The following is a 19,898-nucleotide window of genomic DNA, read 5'->3' as shown; positions in this document are numbered from 1 at the left end:
GGGGGGGGGGGGGGGGGGGACTCTCACTCTCAAAATCTTTTTCAGGTTAAGAAATTTTGTTGGACAACAAATGAATATGGTAGAAAACGGAAACATCTTTGGAAAGAATTGTGATCTCGGTTTTCTTCTTAAGATGAACTAGGGTGTATTGATGGAAATTTTATTTTCTCTCGATGGATTCTTATGAGGTCCCCAGTTGAAAGGTATTGAAGGGCATGCAATAGAGTAATAATCCTTTAAAGATTTTGATTATTTGGAACTACCTCAATCAAATGCAAGATGTGTATCATCAGAAATATCTATTCTTGGCTTTATTATTATGGGGAAAAGCTGCAAATCTGAGGTTCAAGCTCTTGTCTTCATTATACTTCTCTCCATAAGACGTCTGATGTTTTAGCTGGAATGGGATCTCTTTATAACAGTCATTGGCTGTAGTTTTTATTTCTTCGTTAGTTGTTATTCATTGTTTTATTCTCTTACATTTTTTAGGCTTCTTTCTGATTGTATTGTATATTTTTGTTCCCATTGGAAACATGTATCCTCGACTATTCTATTGTATTTATTAGGAATTTTTGGTATCTCACATCATTAATGTTCTTCTACATCCTGATTGTTTACACCTTGTCGTTTTGAGTTTTTATCTTTTTTCGTTCTTTCCTAATTACCATCTAAACTAATTCCCAATATATTGCAGACTGGGTATCTAAACTAATTCCTAATTTCTATCTTAACTAATTCCCACTATAATTGCAGTCATCTATTGATTTAATTCTTCTTTAACTATCTTAGTATTTTGTACATATCTGATTGGTGTGATCATAGTAATGGTCCTATTATCCAACTTCATAATCCAACACGACTTTCATGTCTTCTCACTGAATAATTCTTGACAAAATTTCTTGAAAGGCTACCAAGAGATTGGCTCAACTTGATAAAGTGGCTGAACGTTTGTCTCGCCATTTGATGGAGCATCATGAAGTGATGGGTACGGCTTTCTTTTTCCTTTTGCTCCCTCCTCCCCTTCTCCAAGGGGCGTAGTTTTAGTCTTGTTCTTGTATTTGGCTTGGTTGGAGGGTTGATGTTTGTCTTTGGTAATATTGAAGTAGCTGCTCTCACATCATTCTTTAATTTAGTCTTCTGTATATGAAGTCGAGTACTATTTTTCCTGAAAAATTTATTGTTTAAGTATATTCATTTGGTAGTTCAGCCTGCTTTTTATTTCCCAAGTTCCTTGAGGTTGTACTCTTCGGTTTTTTGGGTGGTTTTTATTCTAATCGTTGGGGTTATGTGTTGTTTGAATTCTTTTTTTATTGGATTTGGGTCTATCTGTATTGTTTAAGATATAGTCTTCAAATGTTAGTTGTTGAAACTTTTGTTGTAATTTTTCATCCTATCAATGGAAGAATTATGCTTGTTTGTCCTAAAAAGAAAAAAAAAGAAAAAAAAAGCCAAAAATTATTTATTTATTATTATTATTTTTTTCCCCTTCTGTTCTGTGTTTTCTATTACCTTCTTTCTACATTGAAGGTTCGTGCACGTGGTCATGATTTGGGATAACATTTCAGTATTTATCTTTTGTATAATGTGTTCAGGATTTCTTTGACGCCTTTTATTCTACATTGTAGAATTCTTTTCTCTTCATATTTTCTTCTGTTTTTTTATTTTATATAATAAGGCTTCATCTTCAAATTATGTAAATCCTCTATTATAATATAATCTCATCTTGTTTCTTTTTTCCCATGGAAAGGTGACAAACAAAACCTACTGCAGAAGAAAAAAAAGATTTTGACTTAGCTATGATACATACACAAGACAATGAATAGTTAGAAGAAGACTTAACTAAGAATCTAGAGAAGCAAAATACTATTCCAGATTTTCTCCCTTGGTCCCTTCGTGCCTAATTTTTTTTTTTTTTTTTTTTTTTCTGATTTTGCTAAAGCCTCACCTACCAACGAGCTTGGGTGGATTGCTCTACAGAATCAAATCCTTTCTTCTAAAGGGTGAGTATATAAACTGATAAAAGGCCTGATGAAGTGATCTGTGGACATAAAAAAAAGGTGTCTGTCCCTAACTTCAAAAAATAACTCCAAGCCAAAAGAAGACCGAACTCATAATTACAAAGGCTTGGTGACGCCCCTAAAGAAGCATTAAACTTACCACCTTCCAAAGCTCCTCACCGTGTCTTTGAAAATATTGAATTTTTTGCTCCATGAAGAAGTCAAGAAAGGAAAAATATGTTTTACTCTCTTTGCATAACACACACCATTAAGGAGATCTACAAGAGTTGCCGAAACCCCAGCTTTTGCCAGCATGACAGCAAGCACAGACTGGCAGAAAGGAGTCAACTGATTGACCAAAGCATCGGTTGCTTCCACTTGTGGCCTTCCTCGACCGCCTTGACGCCTTAATATCAAGGAACCCCCCTCTCTTCTTCTCTTCATGTATGTCGGCTGCCTGCCCCGTCCAGAATAGACGAACCGGAACAAGCAAAGGCTCGAGAGAGAGAGTGGATACTCAACTCATTGCATTTGGTTCGAAAACATATATACACACACACACACATATATATATTTCTTTTGTGGAAGATAAGGATTTTAAGACTGTTATCTCTCTTTCATTTTCTCATCTTTGATGGTTTGAGGAATTATTGGTTAAAATGAAGCTTTTCTCACTTGTCAGATATTTTCCAAGCAAGATAGAGATGAGTTTGGAACTACCAGAATTTAGAAACGTAGGTTTTCTTCATAAACAGTTATTCATTGTATTGTGCTGCCAATTTCTGGTGTTACGAAGATGATTAGCATCCCTTGTGAGTTTTTGAAGTGTGGCTGACTCACTTTTTGGAATATGTTAGAGAGATTTAATCATGAAATTTGAGAAGCTTGACTTGAAAGATTAGTGTAAGACTCAACCTTTGAAGTGCCGTCTTAAATCCTGTTTGGATATTGTAAAATCTTTCATCCAGCCTTCTGTTCCAATAGATGCCTTTTCAATTTCTACAAATATGCTTTGTCCAAAGCTCACCATCTCCATATCCTCTTACTGGATAAGAGAAGAAAAAATGGTTGTTGTAATTGGAATGCTTTGTTGGTATTTCTCGTTTGAATACTCACAATGATTGGAAAAATATCCAAAGGGCCATTGGAACCCATATTGAAACCATTTTTAGGATATAATCCTTTCATGAATGCTAAAGTTCTACTTCAAGATTCTGATCTTTTAGTCAACGAATAAATGGTTAAATATTGGTTCTTTCCATTTGAAGCTTGAAAGATGGAACTTTAGCAAGCACAACAATCTAGAATTCACCAAAGGTTATATGGGTTATATAATCCTCTTCATTACTAGAATATGAGCACTTTTGATGCTATAAGTGGGGAACTTGCATGATTTCATTCCTGCTTTAGTTGAAATTACTGATCCTAAAAAGGGAAGATTTTTTCCCTAAAATTCGGGAATGTCACTCCAATTGATTTTTCTTCCATCTTAATGCCTATTAAGAGGAATTTAGACCTAGAAGACTTCAAATTCGTTAGACATTCTTCAAGTTAATGCAGTCATTGAAGATGAAAATTCTTGTCTGTATAGTTGTTCTAACGATGATCTATTTGTCCTACCACCATATTTTCTGCTTGCTCCCAAGGAAAACTCAGGTTTCATTAATGCTTTTACTGACCATTTTCCTTTTCCAAAATTGAATCAGAATTATTTTTCTTTTTGAGTAATGGTCTCCAATTGATGTAGTTCACCTTTTGTTATTGTGATGGTGTTTCCAAAATGCTGTTTGATACTGGAAGTCTGTTTTCTTGTTTGCTTCATTTATGTTAAGAGCTATCTAGATGGTGAAAAATTTAATTTTGGAATTGAATGCTAGTTAAATGGGATGCCGGTTTTTACTTTTGACCAGTGAAGGGGATGCATTTGTTCAGGGAGTTGGAAAAAGACTTGAAAATTGCGAACGTCATCTGCAGAGTAAGGCGGTCTTAATTAGCATGTTATATTCATCAAACAAATAAACAGTCTATTTACTCACATTTTATTATCCTGCCCTATTAACAGTTTTCCGGCTAGTTATGTTCTGGTATAACATTAATTCTTATGTTTGTAGAATGGGAAGAGACACCTAAATTCGTCAATGCTTGCAGTCTCTAGAGATCTCATTGTAAACTCTAACTCCAAGAAGAAACAAGCACTTCTGGTACATTTTTTATACTACAAAAAAATTTCCAATTTGCTGAAATCCAGCCTTTTTATTTCTTCTCATGTGGATGAGAATACAGAGATATTTATCAACATTTTTGGTATTTTGTTGCCTTCTTCTCATTGTTCCTTTTTCCTGTCCAATTATCACATATTTTCATCAATTGTGTTTGTTGTCCTTCAGAGGGTTAGAGAGGTTTGTGAGTAAACACTGAATAATATTTCAGTCGCTAGAGTCAAATGTAAATAGATAGGGATGAGAACCCAATACTTGTTTAATGTAAAATTACAGGAAGGGGGCATTCCACTAATGGGTTGCTGTTACTAAGATTCTTACAGAATTACACACTAATATAGATGCTATAACTTCTCACTAATGCCTTACATTTTTTTACAAAGATAGTTTATCCATGTTCAACATAATAACCTATTGAGGATAGTGAGTCGCAATTTATGGCACTGGTCTCTACGGATGGGTTAATAAACCTATAAAAGGATTGGCTTGGGGTAGACCTTGAGTGGATATCGATAAAAATTGGGTAGGCTTTCTGAGTTTTCTGAATTTTTAAGCTACAAACAGGTCATGCCAGTCTTGGGAAGGTGCCTGAGCTGAAACGTTACCTTTCTCACAACTTTACCTAGAAGTTCCATTTTTGACGGGGCCTTTGGAGAGAGATCAATAATAGAATCTTTAGAGGGTTGGAGAGATCTTTTATTGATGTTTAGTCCCTTGTTAGATTACATTTTATCTCTAGACTTTGGTATTGAAGTTATTTTGTAATTATCCTCTAGGTTTCAAGTACTTGATTGGAGCCTTCTTTTTAAAAATTTTTTTTTTTAATAGTTTTTACTCCTTTTTGTAGGCTTTTCCTTTTCGTGTACTTGTGTATTATTTATTTTTTTCTCAATGAAAGTTTGGTTTATTTTTTATCTAAAAAAAAAAAAACTAGAACTTTTCATCCTTTCTTCCATAGCGTCAATTCCAGCGTGCAAGAGGGGTGATCTTCAGATGTGAGATTTTGGATTATGAGGAGACTTTAACAGAGAGTACTAGCTGGACTGCTTTTACAGAAAAATTAGATGAAGAGCTATATGTCGGGCTAGATCAAACTATTTGGAAATTTGACCCTTCAGGCTCTCTTTAAGCCAATCCACCTTCAGTCACCTCACTAAATCTCAAGCTTATCTAAAGGCCCCCCTGTACCAGAAAAACTTGAAAGAAAATTCCCCTTCTGGGCTTTATCTTCCTAGGTGTGCAGCTTTTGTAATAAAATGAAGTCACTATTGATCACATTTTCATTCTTCGTTCCTTTTACTTATGGTGGTTGGTCTTTTCAACCGGACTCAACTGGGCATAGAGATCTGTTTTCAACAAAAGGCTGACCAGTGACTGCTGAGACTTTAGGGGTAATGTACTTCAAAGGAAAATCTATGATTCTCTGGAATTGCACAGTTAAAGCCATTAGTTGGCACTAATGGAGGGAAAGAAGCCAAAAATGATCTTTTAATCTTAGTTGTCCTCCTAAGATTCTTTTGCTAGTAGTGTACATGCTTCTTGGTGGTGTTCTTACCATAAGAGTTATTTTGTAAGTATAGCCAACTCAAGATCATTAATGTTTGGAAGACTCTCCTTTTGTAGTTTCTTGGAAGGTTCCTTCTGCTCGGCTCCTAAGTTCTTTCTTTCTTTCGTTTTTTTTTTTTTCGGAAGATAAGAACTTTTTATTGATTGGTGAAATGATAGAAAAATGTTCAAGGATTCAAACTTTAAAGATGTGAAGAAAACCAAACCACAAAGCAAAGATCTCCAAATAATTACAAGAGCCCCAAAAAATGTCAAACATAATGTCTATGAAGATTTTGACCAGCCAATAAGCCAAAGCAACAAAGCCTACTCCCACCAGGCTGCAATAATCTGCTGTCTGGACGAAAATAGCATACAGAAACCATTTTCGAAAAGTGTGAGAATCCCTTCTTCACATGACTTCTCAAGTAACCGTTGGTCCAATTTTTGATTTCAAGGAACAAACTCCTGATCGATAGTGCTGACACTATTAGCAGAGACAACATAAAATCCTTCAATTTCCAAAGAACATTTACTACTCTTTTTGTTGATTCCATCATTCTGAAAGGTAGAGAAATATGCACTCTTGAGCCTGATGATTTCTCAATGCTTCAAAAACTAAATGGATTCATGACCCTTCAAATTCCAGATGACTCCATACAATATTCCTCATTAAAGGCGCAATTCAAATTTTGGAGGAACCTTGGAATGATCTTCTATTCCATTAATGAAGCCTCTGCCCCCGGCCCCTAAGTTGTCAACTCTTAATGCATTTCACTGGTTTCTGTAAAGAAAATGTACATACAAAACTTACAACCACAGAATTTTAAACAAGAATAATGACTCACGGAATCGTTTACATCATAATAAAATATCCATTGGTATGCTAAGTAGTATATGCTTCCAGCTTTATTTAGTTTTTTTTGTTTTTGTTTTTTTAATTTTTCCATCCTTTCTTTTCAAGTAATAAACTTTTCATTGACAAAGTAATGCAAATAGGATATGCTTCCAATTTTGAGTGAGCTTCATCATGCTGTGGACATGCAATCGATGCTCGAGATCCTTGTTGAAGAGGGAAATTATTCCAAGGTGGGTTTCATAATTTGCTTCTTGTTAAGCTTTTTAGCTGACCTCAGAGTACTTGACTAATGAACATGTCAGAGGGAGTAATGATGTCTGCTTATTAACTTTTCTAGCTGTGCTGCCGAACATGCCTGCTATACAGGCTTTTCAGGTCTTATCTGAGTATTTGCAGCTATTGGATAGTTTTTCAGAGCTTTCAGTAATTCGAGAGATGAGCTGTGGCATTGAGGTGAGTATTTTCAATGATACTGAGCATTATAGTTGCAAAAATTTTGTATATTTTCTCTCATGGTAAACGTTTTAAAGGATGAATGATTTATGATGATTTACACATCTCTTTTACAAAATGTTGTAGACTTGGCTTGGAAGAACGCTACAAAAGTTGGATTCACTTTTGATAGAAGTCTGTCAGGAGTTCAAGAAAGAGGCTTATTTAACCGTGAGGATTATTTTCTTGTGATAGAACTTAGTTTTTATTCTTCTTCCTTTCCAGAATTGTTCATTCTTGACGCGCAATTCATGTTTCTACTATTTAACCTTGAGCATTGTAAAGTCCATTCACATTTTATTTGGACTAGGGTCCTGTATAATATATCCTAAAGGGCTGTGGATGGACTTTTCGATGTTGAACTTTTCCATCCACATTTATTTATTTCTGAAATCTTTACCATTTTTGCTCCAATAAAGGAAAAGACGTCGTGGAAAATTAGGCAATGAGAATAGTACTGTTCATGGTGTTTATTGGTCAAATGGCTGAGCCTGGTAAGCATGGGCTTGTGAGCTAAGTGGGAAGCAGATGAATTGGGTTGGGCTTCTTTTTCCTTCCTTTTCTCTCCTGGTTTGTTAAATGTGTCGTGGGAGATGGGAGAGAGAGTTCCTTTCGGAAGAAGATAGGGGGTTGGGGGATATGTTCACTCTTTGTAATTGTAGAACCATTGCATGTGCTTTCATCATGGAACTTATTTCTCTCTCTAATGAAGTTTTGTCTAACATGATCCGGCTTTTGTCATTATGAACAGGTGGTTGATGCCTATGCGCTAATAGGAGATGTCTCTGGCCTTGCTGAAAAGATACAAAGCTTTTTTATGCAGGAAGTTATATCAGAAACCCATTCTGCCTTGAAAGACATTGTGCAAGAGGTGCGCTTGAGTAATTCAAATTGAGGAACCGGTTTATGTGGAGAGTTCAAAATTGCTTCCTACTTTGCAGATTTATACCATCTGAAGTTTATTTCCATTGTAATATAAATGGAATACAAATTAACGCACAAAGCTATGTGGAAAGTTTTTTATAATTTTTTTTATAGGTAGCATTTAGTTTAAAACACAACTGCTGTATTTGAGGTTGCTTTTTCTCACGTCTACTTTAAGTCATTGACATACATAAAATTAAATACATACGTTGAACTAAATGGATTCGACGACTATGTTAACGTACTGATAAAACAGCAAGTTGGAACAAAAAGATCAAATTGAGCTTTCTTTTAATCTTCTCATTTTATTCTACGTCATTTCCTTGATTAGTAATTGATGAAATATTCAATGATGAGTATTCTATCTTTGCAGGATCAGGATGTACATATACAAAATAGTAGGTAAAGTTCTTGAAATTGCTGAGTCTCGCATTCAATGTGTCAAATAAAAACTTTTAACTTATTTTATTCAATTTACAGGCTTACATACAGCGATCTATGCTTTCGGATTCCTGAATCAAAGTTTAGGCTGTGTTTATTAAAAACACTGGCTGTCTTATTTACCTTGATGTGCTCATATTATCAGATCTTTAGCTTCCAACTGGATACCAAGGTCTATTACCATATTTACTATTTCTTATTTATTCCAGTTGAATCATATGGTTTTGCATACATAGCTTGTAGGGCTAATTTTTGCAGGACAGCTTTTTGGTTTCAGTGGTCAACTCTACCGCTTGGTTACTTGATATTTCCTGAAGGCCCTATGCTTATTTTAGAGTCTAATAGAAGAAATTACAAGAATAATAGATAATGCATAATCTCTATTTACTACAGAACTCAATATATTATAGGGTCTCATTTATTGAGATTTACATGAGTCTTCAAGTCAAAAGGTTTTGGGTAAAGGTGGAGAGTGGATTAACACCTGCATCTCCATTGTCTAGGTGGATTAGAACATGTCACATTGAATCAGCCAATTGGCAAGATTCTTTTCTTTTTATATTTTTAGCTTCTCTTTGTAGTCTTAACCATTTGGATGGGATGTTTCAACTTTCTTGTAATTTTTCAATTATGAATGAAAAGTTTTGTTTCTTATTCAGAAAAAATAAATAATGATAATAACTGAAGGTCAGACAAATAGAAACGGAATGTAGAAAAAGGTATGATTAAATCATAAGTAATCATCTGTGAACATTCTTATTTCTGAAATTCATCGGGTCATTGTGGAAAACACAACAAAATGTCTGGTGATTTTTTTTTTTAATTTTTTTTTATGCGTAGTTCTTCAAGGGAATAGTGATCAACAAGGGTCATGTAAATAATAAGGGAATTAACTCTATGGGGGTTGGCCTAGTGAGTTATTTTCAGGATGCTATTGTTGATTTCTTTATTGGTACCACTTTTTTGTTTGAAGTGCTAGTAGTTAGGAGCAGATTTTATGTTGCTCGCTTCCCTGATCAGGAGGCTTTTCTGTTGGGCGCTTAAACTTTTTATCTTATAAAGCATGTTTTTGATTCAGGACTCAATTGACCAAACTCCTAACATGAAGCAACAAGAAGATAATTCTGACATTAATTTAGGAGATACACCTGAATCAACGATCAATGTCTCTTCAATGGGGACTGCAGCGATTACAAATTCTGATGGGGGTGATCTCAATAGAGGGTCCCCGACAGATAGCAGCACAGCATCAACCAGTGGTTCTCCCTGGTACCATCTGAGAAAAGATGCTATAAATTTTGTTTCCCGAACCCTACAAAGAAGCCGTAAGAACCTTTGGCAACTATCTACTAGCCGTGTCTCAGTACTGCTTTCTTCTGCTGCGGTTTGTTCAACGAGCATTCATCAATTCTTGAAAAACTACGAAGATCTCAACGTCTTCATATTGGCTGGAGAAGCCTTCTGTGGAGTTGAAGCAGTTGAATTTAGGCAAAAGTTGAAGATTGTTTGTGAAAACTATTATGTGGCTTTCCATAAGCAGAGTATGCACGTAAGTTGACCTTCTTGCTCAATTTTGCCATGGTTCAGATTTGTTTATACATGCAGGCCCATGGAATCTAAACGCTGCCCCATTCTTAAATCTCAGTAATTTTTCCTGTGCCAGCTAACTTTAACAAAGCAATGAATATTTCAATTATCTCTTCATATTTGATTTATATAGAAAGTAACTGCTGGTTTTCTTGCTTAACATTTCTCTCTGTTCTTGCCATTCCTATTGGTTTTGTAGTTTTGACATTCATTTCTCCACAAATTTCTCTTTGGCTTACGAAACTAGAGTTATTGTGACAATTAGAAACTCTTCAAAGTTCAGTTGTAGTTATTATATATTCTCATGTCTCGAGTCTAAACTGGCATTCGATCACTCTTCAGCATTTCTTGGAAATTTTAATTTACTTAAGTAGACTGTCTCAGCCATGCTTCTACTACTTGGTTAAACTAAGCAATTTCTAAGTTCAAATGTGAAAATTCACCAGTACTTCGTGATTGATTTTGCTCTTCATGTTTTTAGGCTCTAAAGATGGTTATGGAAAAAGAGAATTGGCTTACACTGCCACCAGATACAGTTGAAGTTGTTAGTTTTGCTGGACTGGTTGGTGATGGAGCACCTTTATTTGTTCACTCTGATGGTAACTCACCTAAGGGCAAGGTCCCACGTTCAGTCAGTACAGGCATGGATAGAAGTGGTTTTTTGCGGTGGCTCAAAAATGGAAATCCATTTTTACTTAAACAAATGCATACATGTAAGGAAGGCATACCAAATGGTGCCCTTTATGGAGAAATGGATGGAAGTGCAGGTGAAGGTTTTCATAGGAGTAATTCCTCTCCAATGAAGTATACAGACAAACTTTCAAATGGTGCTAATACTGTTTCTGAAGATGAAAATGAAGATCTTTTAGCCGACTTTATTGATGAAGATAGTCAACTCCCAAGCAGAATTTTGAAACCCAGACTTTCACTAAACCACTCTTCTAACCATAATAATGATGAAATTACAGCACAAACAGGATCATCTCTATGCCTTTTAAGGTGAAAAATCTGTAGTGATAATGGGAAGCATGAGAAACAATCTTTATTTTTTTAAAATTTTGGATTGTTCTTTTTATCTTCCGAATTCCAGGTCCATGGACAAGTATGCAAGGCTTATGCAGAAACTAGAGATGGTGAATGTTGAGTTTTTCAAGGTATCCAATATTTAATGGTTAGCTTGTTAAATATCATTCACCTTTAAACTGCCCAAAATATTTCTAATTGGATTAATTTAAGCAGGGAATGTGCCAGTTGTTTGAAGTGTTCTTCTATTTTGTATACGAGACTTTTGGCCAGCTTAACACTACTTCTGGTGGAAAAGGGTTTCCGGACTCTCTCAATTGTACTCGCTCTTCTAACTCTATATTGTCTATTCTCAAAGTTTATTATATCAGAAACTTAATGACGCTAATTTGCTTTCTTGAATTTTGACTTGTCTTCCTGGATACAGATAAGTTGAAGACAGCTTTGTCACGAGCTGCACAGGATTGTGATCAGTGGATAAGACCCCATTCGTCTTCCCCATCAGCTTCAAATTCGACGTTTGCTTTCAATGAAGTTACCCCAAGTCCTCCTGGCAGTAGCTTAGGATACTTTCATGGAACATCTCTTGGTCTCAAGGTGCTAGTTTATATACAAGGCTACAACTTTAGAAATGCTTATTCTTTTCTTTATTTTGATTACTATAGATATATATATATATAAATCTCCATTTCTTTTCTTTTTTCTCTCTCTGTTGCATTTTATTTTGATTTGTGAGAAATAGATATCAATTTTGGTTTTAGTTGCAATTTTGGAATTTTGAGCCATGTAATTGTGAAGCAATTAGCAAGTGTGGTATTTTGGATGTATTGAATTCTGATGAATATATTTATGGATTGAAATAACAAAGAAAATCAACTAATTACAACAACTATATTGATATTTTCTTCACTAAAGGAGTCGTTCATTCGTTCGAAGACCCTACACCTTCTCATTCTCTCTCGTGTTATATGATGATAACACTTATGCTCCATCTAAAGTTAGCTTGAACGGTGCTCCTTTTGAAATTTGCAACTCGTGTTAAGTTGCATGCCAAGAACATTCAAATAGGATCGATCATCCTATCTTGTGGAGTGTTCAAATCTGGGCCAAGAAACTTGTTAAATTTGTGTGTTATAGTGTTTATGAATTAGGGGTTTATATGCCCAAATAGGCTCTTAATTTCAATTCACTAGGATTTTCATACGATCTTCCTTCATCAGTGTCTTGCAAATTTTCTTCTCTTATTGAACCTTGTGGACTCGGGATGTGTGAAATTTATTTCATGATTTCACAAGGAAACTATTTTTGTATGTTTGTTCGCTCAATTCTTCGAAGTCTTTGTAAGCTTTCAGTTGGTACTTCTGCTTTTTTTGGCAGTTTGGGTTCAATGGTTTTACCCTAAACTGTGTTCATTTAACTGCAGGAAAGGTGTGCAGGTGCTGACTCATTATCCCTTGTGGCAAGAATAATGCATAGGTCTAAAGCTCATATTCAGTCCATGCTCCTGCAAACTAACGTGGCCGTAATTGAAGACTTTTACGTACATCTGGTAATATTCAGTTCTTATTCAGTTTTTTTTTTGTAATGTCCCACATTGGTTGAGGAGAACAAACTACCATTTATAAGGGTGTGGAAACCTTCCCCTAGCAGACGTGTTTTAAAGCCTTGAGGGGAAGCCCGAAAGGGAAAGCCCAAAGAGGACAATATCTGCTAGCGGTGGATCTGGGCCGTTACAAATGGTATCAGAGCCAGACACTAGATGATGTGCCAGCCTTCTTGTTGTTCCCCGAAGGGGGGTAGACACAAGGCGGTGTGCCAGTAAGAATGCTGGGACCCAAAGGGGGGTGGATTTGGGGGTGGTTCCACATCGATTGGAGGTAGGAAAGAGCGCCAGCGAGGACGCTGAGCCCCGAAGGGAGGTGGATTGTGATGTCCCACATTGGTTGGGGAGGAGAACAAACCACCATTTATAAGGGTGTGAAAACCTTCCCCTAGCAGACGTGTTTTAAAGCCTTGAGGGGAAGCCCGAAAGGGAAAGCCCAAAGAAGACAATATCTGCTAGTGGTGGATCTGGGCTGTTACATTTTTTTCATTATTAGTATGTCGTGGATCATAATGTTTCATCCTTGGTGCAGCCTAATACTGATTACAGAGCTTGTTACATTTGAAATTTTGATTTCATTTTTGTTTTCTTTTCTTTTTTTTTTGCTTGTAATTATTTCCCTAATAAATGTTAGTTCATATGAGTTTCTTTATTTGCATGACTTGAACTAATGCATTAATTTATCATTAATTTGTTATTGACCATATGAGTATTATAGAAGTACTAGCTTCATTATCCGTTTATTTCTCAACAGAGTTTCTCTTCAATCTACTTCTGTGCTCGTTCTTTCTGTCATACATCCATCAATGTGTGCGGGTGGCTTTAGAGGTCTATATTATCAGGAAGGATATAACCAAGAATCCAAGATAAATACAAACTGTTCAGTGATAATGGTTGTTTTATAGATCGTGGACTGGATGTCTTATGTATTTCATACTAAATACCGTATTAAAATTATTCCTACTTCAGCAACTTTTATTCATACAAATGTTCTTTTCCCAGATTATTGATATTTTGATAGCTTAGTGAATTTCTATTATTTTCATGTTTATAGTATGTAAATGGTTTTGACAGTCTTTTTCTATTTTTTTGTGTTGGAATTTCTTGTTTATTCCTTTTTTATAGACTGTCAATTTACACTAAATTTATCTACTTTTGATCAGTTGGATGCCGTTCCATATCTCATTGAGCATATTCATAAGAACACTGCAAGACTGCTTCTTCATGTCAATGGGTAAGAAGATTTAAATGGACACTGTTTAGTTTGTTTGAGCTTTAGATGTTGGGGATCTTTTCTGTGAAATCCCACATTAGAGGAGAACGAAACACCCTTTATAAGGGTGTGGAAATCTTTTCCTAGCAGATGCGTTTTAAAAACCTTGAGGGGAAGCCCGAAAGGGAAAGCCCAAAGAGGACAATATCTGCTAGCAGTGGGCCTGGACCGTTACAAATGGTATCAGAGCCAGGCGGCGGAGTCCAGATCTTCGACGCGTTCCCAGCTGGTTTCTTCCGTAGGGAGGTTCCATTTGACAAGGAATTCGCGAATCCTCCGTATAGGTCTTCCTACTTTCCTAAACCTATCGACCAGGATTGTCTCTGCTTCTTTGATGTCTTTTGTTTTTAGATCGATGCTCGGTGTGGTGGTTGCATTTCGCAGATCGTCAATTGGATCAGGGTGATAGGGCTTTAGGTTATTCACATGAATTACTGGGTGGATTTTCATCCATGTGGGTAACGCAACTCTGTAAGAAGTAGCCCAATCTTTTTGAGAACTTCAACCAGGCCTTCATATTTTCGAACAAGTCTTTGGTCCTTTCGACTGTGGAATCTGATCTGTTCTAGCCTTAGCTTGATGAGGACTTGCTCTCCTGCTCGAAACTGGAGGAGGCGATGCTTCTTGTCCGCCCACTTTTTCATGTGTTTGGAAGCTTTTTCCAAATACGCTCGGGCTATATCTGTTGTTTGCTTTCATTCTCTGGTGAAGTTCTGAGCTTGAGGGGTCTTTCCTGCATAAGGATGATCAATAATATGGGGCAAGGCTGGTTGTCGTTCACTTACAATTTCGAAGGGGCACTTTCCCGTAGACGAACTCGTTTGACAATTGAAACAGAACTGAGCAACATCCAAAAGTTGTACCCAGTTCTTCTGACGAGCATTAACGAAGTGACGTAAGTATTCCTCAAACAGGCAGTTGAACTGTTCTGTCTGTCCATCGATTTGGGGATGGTAGCTCAAGGAGATATTTAAAGTCGTTCCCAAGAAGGTGAATAGCTTAGTCCATAATGTGCCAATGAATATACCATCCCTATCGATGACGATGCTCGACGGAATGCCCCATAACTTTATATTATGTTTGAAAAATAGTTGGGTTGTTATTTTGGCCGAGCATATTTTAGGGGTGGGAACGAACGTTGCGTACTTCGAGAATCGGTCTATGATGACCAAGATAGCTTCCAACTTTTGGGAGGTGTGTTAAAACTCTAGAGACACACTCACTTTCCCAAGGTCTTGTTGGCACGGGTAGAGGTTCCAAGAGTCTCGAGACTTTTGCTTTCTCGACTTTGTCCTGTTGGCAGATGAGACACGTCTTGGTGTACTGCATTATGTCGTCATGCATAGTTGGCCAAAAATACCCCTTTTTGATTAAGACATAAGTTCGTTGCCACCCAGGGTGTCGGGCCCATAAAGTATCATGGCATTCTTGGATGAGCTTCTTCCTTGGTTCTCCAGTTCTCGCGACATATAATCGGTTTTCTTTTGTCATTAGAAGGTCTCCCTTGACCAAAAACTGTCGTGTCTTCCCAGCTTTAGCTAGTTCAACGATGGCTTTGGCCAACGGGTCTTGGAGTAAATGTTCTTCTATGATGTCGCGCATCGATCCATCGATCTTACTTGAGTGAATATGGGCTAACATGCACAGGGCTGCATGTTCGCCCTTTCGACTCAGCGCGTCGGCTGCTTGGTTACTCTTTCCCACCTTGTGTTCAAATTTGAAATCGAATTAAGCCAACGACTCCTGCCCCTGGGCTTGTTCTGCCATCAATTTCGGTTGGTCGAAGAAGTGGGAAATGGCAAGGACACCGCCTAGGGCAAAGTCGGAAGCATCTGTCTCTATTTCAAATGGTTAAGTAACATCTACTAATCCGAGGACAGGACCCCTTGTTATGGTTGCTTTCAGATCTTCAAAGGCCATTTGACATTCATTTGACCACGACTAAGGGTGGTCTTTCTTCAAGAGTTCTATTAATGGGGCGGTTCGTCGTGAAAACCGCCTATAGTAGTTTGGAATCCTAGGAAGGATCGCACATTGGATACGAAAGTAGAGATTTTTCACTCTTGGATAGCTTTTATCTTATTGCTATCCATACCGATCTGTCCACAACTGATGACATGTCCAAGGAAGTTGATACATGTTTGTGCGAAGGCACATTTTTCTTTCTTGACGTACAACTGATTCTACCGCAGCTTGTCAAACACTAGCTTCAGGTGCACCTTGTGTTCCTCTATGGTTGTGCTGTATACAACTATGTCGTCGAGGTATACTACGACGAATTGATCCAAGTATTCGTGGAAAACCTGGTTCATTAACGTGCAAAACGTAGTTGGGGCGTTTGTCAAGCCAAAGGACATTACCAAGAACTCAAAGGCTCCATATCTTGTTACACACGTCGTCTTGGGCTCGTCTCCTTCGGCGATACGTACTTGGTAGTATCCTGATCGTAAGTCCAACTTCATGAAGTATTTGGCCCCATGAAACTGGTCAAACAAGTCGGATATTATCGGCAGTGGGTATTTGTTGCGTACCGTCACCTTGTTTAAGGCTCTATAATCTATGCACAGACGCAACGTCCCATCCTTCTTTTTCTGAAATAGTACGGGGGCTCCGTAAGGTGCCTTTGCCGGGCGGATGAATCCTACCGCCAACAACTCATCTAGTTGTTTCCTCAATTCGGCTAGCTCAGGGGGAGCCATCCGGTATGCGTTCTTCGCTGGGGGTTTAACCCCCGAGAGGAATTCAATTTCGTGATCGATGCCTCGACGGGGTGGTAACATTTGTGGTAAGCTCTTTGGCATTATGTCAGCATAACTGTCTTGTACATCCTTGATTTCGCTTGAAATAGTTTCCTCAGTGGTCATTTCTTCAATCAAGGGTATGGCCATAAATGTAGGTTCCTCTCGTGTGAGTTCTCTTTTCAATTGTATGGCCGAGATCATTCTAAGATCACCTGGTTGCTTGATGCTTGCAGGTATTACTGTGTTCTAGGAGGAAGTCCATCCCAAGTACCACGTTGAAGTCGTCCATGCGAACTTCGACAAGGTCTATCTCTCCTGACCAAGCCCTTAACTTGAAGGGGACTCTTTTGGAGACTCCCACAATAGGCAAGGCCTCGGAGTTGACAACTTTCATTTTTTCGGGGTTCTTTTCTATGGTGCTTCCCAATCTTCGTGCTTCCTGGTCGGCGACGAAGTTGTGGGTCACACCTGAGTCTATCAAGGTGCTCTTGCTCGATCGGGAGTTTATTGTTGCATCTACGAACATGAGCGCTTTCTCTATTATCTCCTTTGGGTCGACCTTCCGTTGGAGGGCTGACAAAAATTTAAGCGTACCCATTCGGGGGTTGTCTTGATCTTCCCTCCTGTCTGGCGTAGTCTCGACTCCGGTGTCGTTGCTCTCTTGAATGGACACTTGGAGTGCACTGAGAGAGGCTTGATGAGGACAGTAGGACAGTTTGTGGGGGCTTTTACACAACAGGCATTGTAAAGGTACCGTCGGGTAGTTCTTTTGAGGGTAAGGCCCTTGAGATGTCCCCGCTTGGTTATTCTGAGAATGTCTATCTGTCCACCCACTTGGTTTGTCGTTACTTCCGTTTGGCCTATTGGGGCCTTCATTTCGATGACCTGGCGGCTTATATGTTTTGCCCCCAGTGTTTGGGGCCCGTGTTGTTCTTCTTTGGAAACTCGCTTCGTTTCCAAAGTTTAGGAGTCTCTCGGCGCTGGCGATTGTGGTAGCTAAGTCTTGAACATTTTTCTCGTGTATTTTTGTTTTGGCCCACAGTTGTACCTCATTTATAAAGAGAAATACCTTGTCTTTCTCTTGTCTTTCTCTGACGTGCCCCTGATATCTAGCATCAGGGGCGAGAACTGTCTGTCATAGTTCTTTATGCTTCCAGTTTGTTTTAGGGTTATTAGTTTTTCCCTTGCTATATATTCTACGTTTTCGGGGAAGAATTGGTCCCTCAACTCTCTCTTGAGGTCTTTCCACGAGTCGATGGTGCACAATCCATTCTCGATGTCTTGCACCTTCGTACGCCACAAAGTTTTGCATCGTTTATGAGATGCATTAAGGCTACTGTCACTTTTATCTCGTCGGTACAAGCCGTCGTGGTTTTGAAGTACTGTTCGACATCAAAGATGAAGTTCTCCAACTTTTTGGCGTCCCGGTTCCCTTTGAAGGGTCTGGGATCTGGGAACTTCAGTTTGTTGAATCCTGTATGAGTTTGTCCAGCCGTGACGTTCTCCACGGCTTTCATGGTCACCTCAATTCGGGTGTTCATCTCGGCCATCTTTTCTTGGATGACATCAATCGTTGTTCTGAATTCGTCAGCTAATCCATTAAACAAACTCATCATGGTATTTTGTAGCTCGTCGAACTCTTCGCCACGTCCCTCCTTGTGCGCAACAGAGCTAATCAAGGCTACCAATAGGTCTTGAGTTGCTCGTAGGAGCAACTCTTTCTTCGAGCGAGGCCACACGAAAGATTAGTTCTGTGATTGACGACCCATCCAGGCGGTTGCCCATTGCGTCGATTTCTACGACTTTTCCATTCAATTCCGTCACCCGTGCTTCCAGGAAGCGGATGGTGTCAAGGACTTCTTTGAGGAACAATACTTCCTCCTCTATTAAAGTAAGCCGGTCGGCTTGTGATTTGGGTGTCGACTTTGTCGTCGACATTGTTTCGGTCTTTACTATGTCACAGAGCTAACAAAACTCTGATACCACTTGTCACAATCGCACTCTTGATGGCAGCGGACTTGCGATTGTGCGACACTCACTTTCCAACAACAAGTGAGTTAAGCCAATTCGTTCTTACGTCGCCTACGGCCAAGCGACATATGCTCGAGCCTCTGGCCTCGATTTAAGAAGAAAGTTTTAGAAAACGAGGGTAGAGAGAGATTTTCGAAAGAGAGATTTTGAAAGAGACGTTATATGTGCAAGCAAGAGAGTAACAACAATGGCTCACAGTATATAACTATTGGTAGGGAAAAGTTGATAACTAGTCATATCCCCTATAATACATTTTGAGGCATTTTATGTCTAGAAGGCCTAGACATGATTTTTCCGAAACGTCATACAAACGTCATACTTCCTAGAAATACAAAAGTAAAACACTAGAATATAGAAAGACATAAAGGGTTTGCTTGCCATGGACATGCGGCCATGGACAACACGCTTTGGACGAGCATGACCGTGACACTGCACATGTTTTGATATGTGGGTGCACACAAACAACATTAAATACAAGCGGAGTGAGAATCATTCTGACAAAATGTCTGCAAATCTTACTTTCCAATATTGAAAATCAATTTGATATCTTGTTAATGCTGGCCAACCCCCGGAAGGAAAAGGAATGTAAGCATACTTGAATCTAGAACAAAAATATGATGTGTACCAGTAGTGTCACGGTCATGCTCGTCCAGGGTATGTTTGTCCATGGTCGCATGTCCATGCCAACTCAAACCCTTTAGGCTTTTCTGTGTTGTAATGCTCTACTTTTGTATTTCTAAGGGAGTATGACGTTTCGGCAAAATCATGTCTAGGCCTGCTAGACATGAAATGCCTCAAAATGTACTATAGGGGGATTTGACTAGTTGTCAACTTCTCCCAACCAATAGTTATATACTGTGAAATGTTGTTGCCTTTTTGCTTGCATATATAACACTAATTTCAATTTCTCAAATCTTGCTTCCAAAACCTCTCTTTCGAAATCTCTCTCTGCCACCATTTTCTAAAACTTTATTCTTGAATCGGAGCTAGAGGCTCAAGCATACGTCGCTTGGCTGTAGGCAACGCAAGAACGAATTGGCTTAACTCACTTGTTGTTGGAAAGTGAGTGCCGCACAATCGCAAGTCCGCACCATCAAAAGTGCGATTGTGACAAGTGGTATCAGAGCCTTGTTAGCTCCGTGACGTATTAAAGACTGAAACCA

General features: G+C 38.3%; 1 protein-coding gene across 4 annotated transcripts in view; it reads left to right on the top strand.

Moving 5' to 3' along the window:
* The window catches only part of LOC111464715 (syndetin-like), a 41,089-nt gene that overhangs the window by 10,316 nt on the left and 10,875 nt on the right, over nucleotides 1–19,898 (top strand). For 3 of the 4 annotated variants that reach the window (XM_023108954.1, XM_023108956.1, XM_023108955.1), the window contains 16 exons: nucleotides 907–985; nucleotides 3,908–3,972; nucleotides 4,109–4,198; nucleotides 6,761–6,850; nucleotides 6,987–7,073; nucleotides 7,200–7,283; nucleotides 7,864–7,983; nucleotides 8,410–8,438; nucleotides 8,517–8,649; nucleotides 9,556–10,026; nucleotides 10,546–11,063; nucleotides 11,155–11,218; nucleotides 11,304–11,406; nucleotides 11,515–11,684; nucleotides 12,511–12,636; nucleotides 13,854–13,924. In XM_023108954.1, the coding sequence (XP_022964722.1) occupies nucleotides 907–985; nucleotides 3,908–3,972; nucleotides 4,109–4,198; nucleotides 6,761–6,850; nucleotides 6,987–7,073; nucleotides 7,200–7,283; nucleotides 7,864–7,983; nucleotides 8,410–8,438; nucleotides 8,517–8,649; nucleotides 9,556–10,026; nucleotides 10,546–11,063; nucleotides 11,155–11,218; nucleotides 11,304–11,406; nucleotides 11,515–11,684; nucleotides 12,511–12,636; nucleotides 13,854–13,924 (2,300 nt within the window). The remainder of the gene's footprint in view (nucleotides 1–906; nucleotides 986–3,907; nucleotides 3,973–4,108; nucleotides 4,199–6,760; nucleotides 6,851–6,986; nucleotides 7,074–7,199; nucleotides 7,284–7,863; nucleotides 7,984–8,409; nucleotides 8,439–8,516; nucleotides 8,650–9,555; nucleotides 10,027–10,545; nucleotides 11,064–11,154; nucleotides 11,219–11,303; nucleotides 11,407–11,514; nucleotides 11,685–12,510; nucleotides 12,637–13,853; nucleotides 13,925–19,898) is intronic. The other variant, XR_002714076.1, reaches the window with a different exon arrangement.

Source organism: Cucurbita moschata, unplaced genomic scaffold (assembly GCF_002738365.1).
Source record: "Cucurbita moschata cultivar Rifu unplaced genomic scaffold, Cmos_1.0 Cmo_Scf00031, whole genome shotgun sequence".
NCBI lineage: Eukaryota > Viridiplantae > Streptophyta > Magnoliopsida > Cucurbitales > Cucurbitaceae > Cucurbita > Cucurbita moschata.
This window is presented reverse-complemented; position numbering and strand designations above follow the sequence as displayed.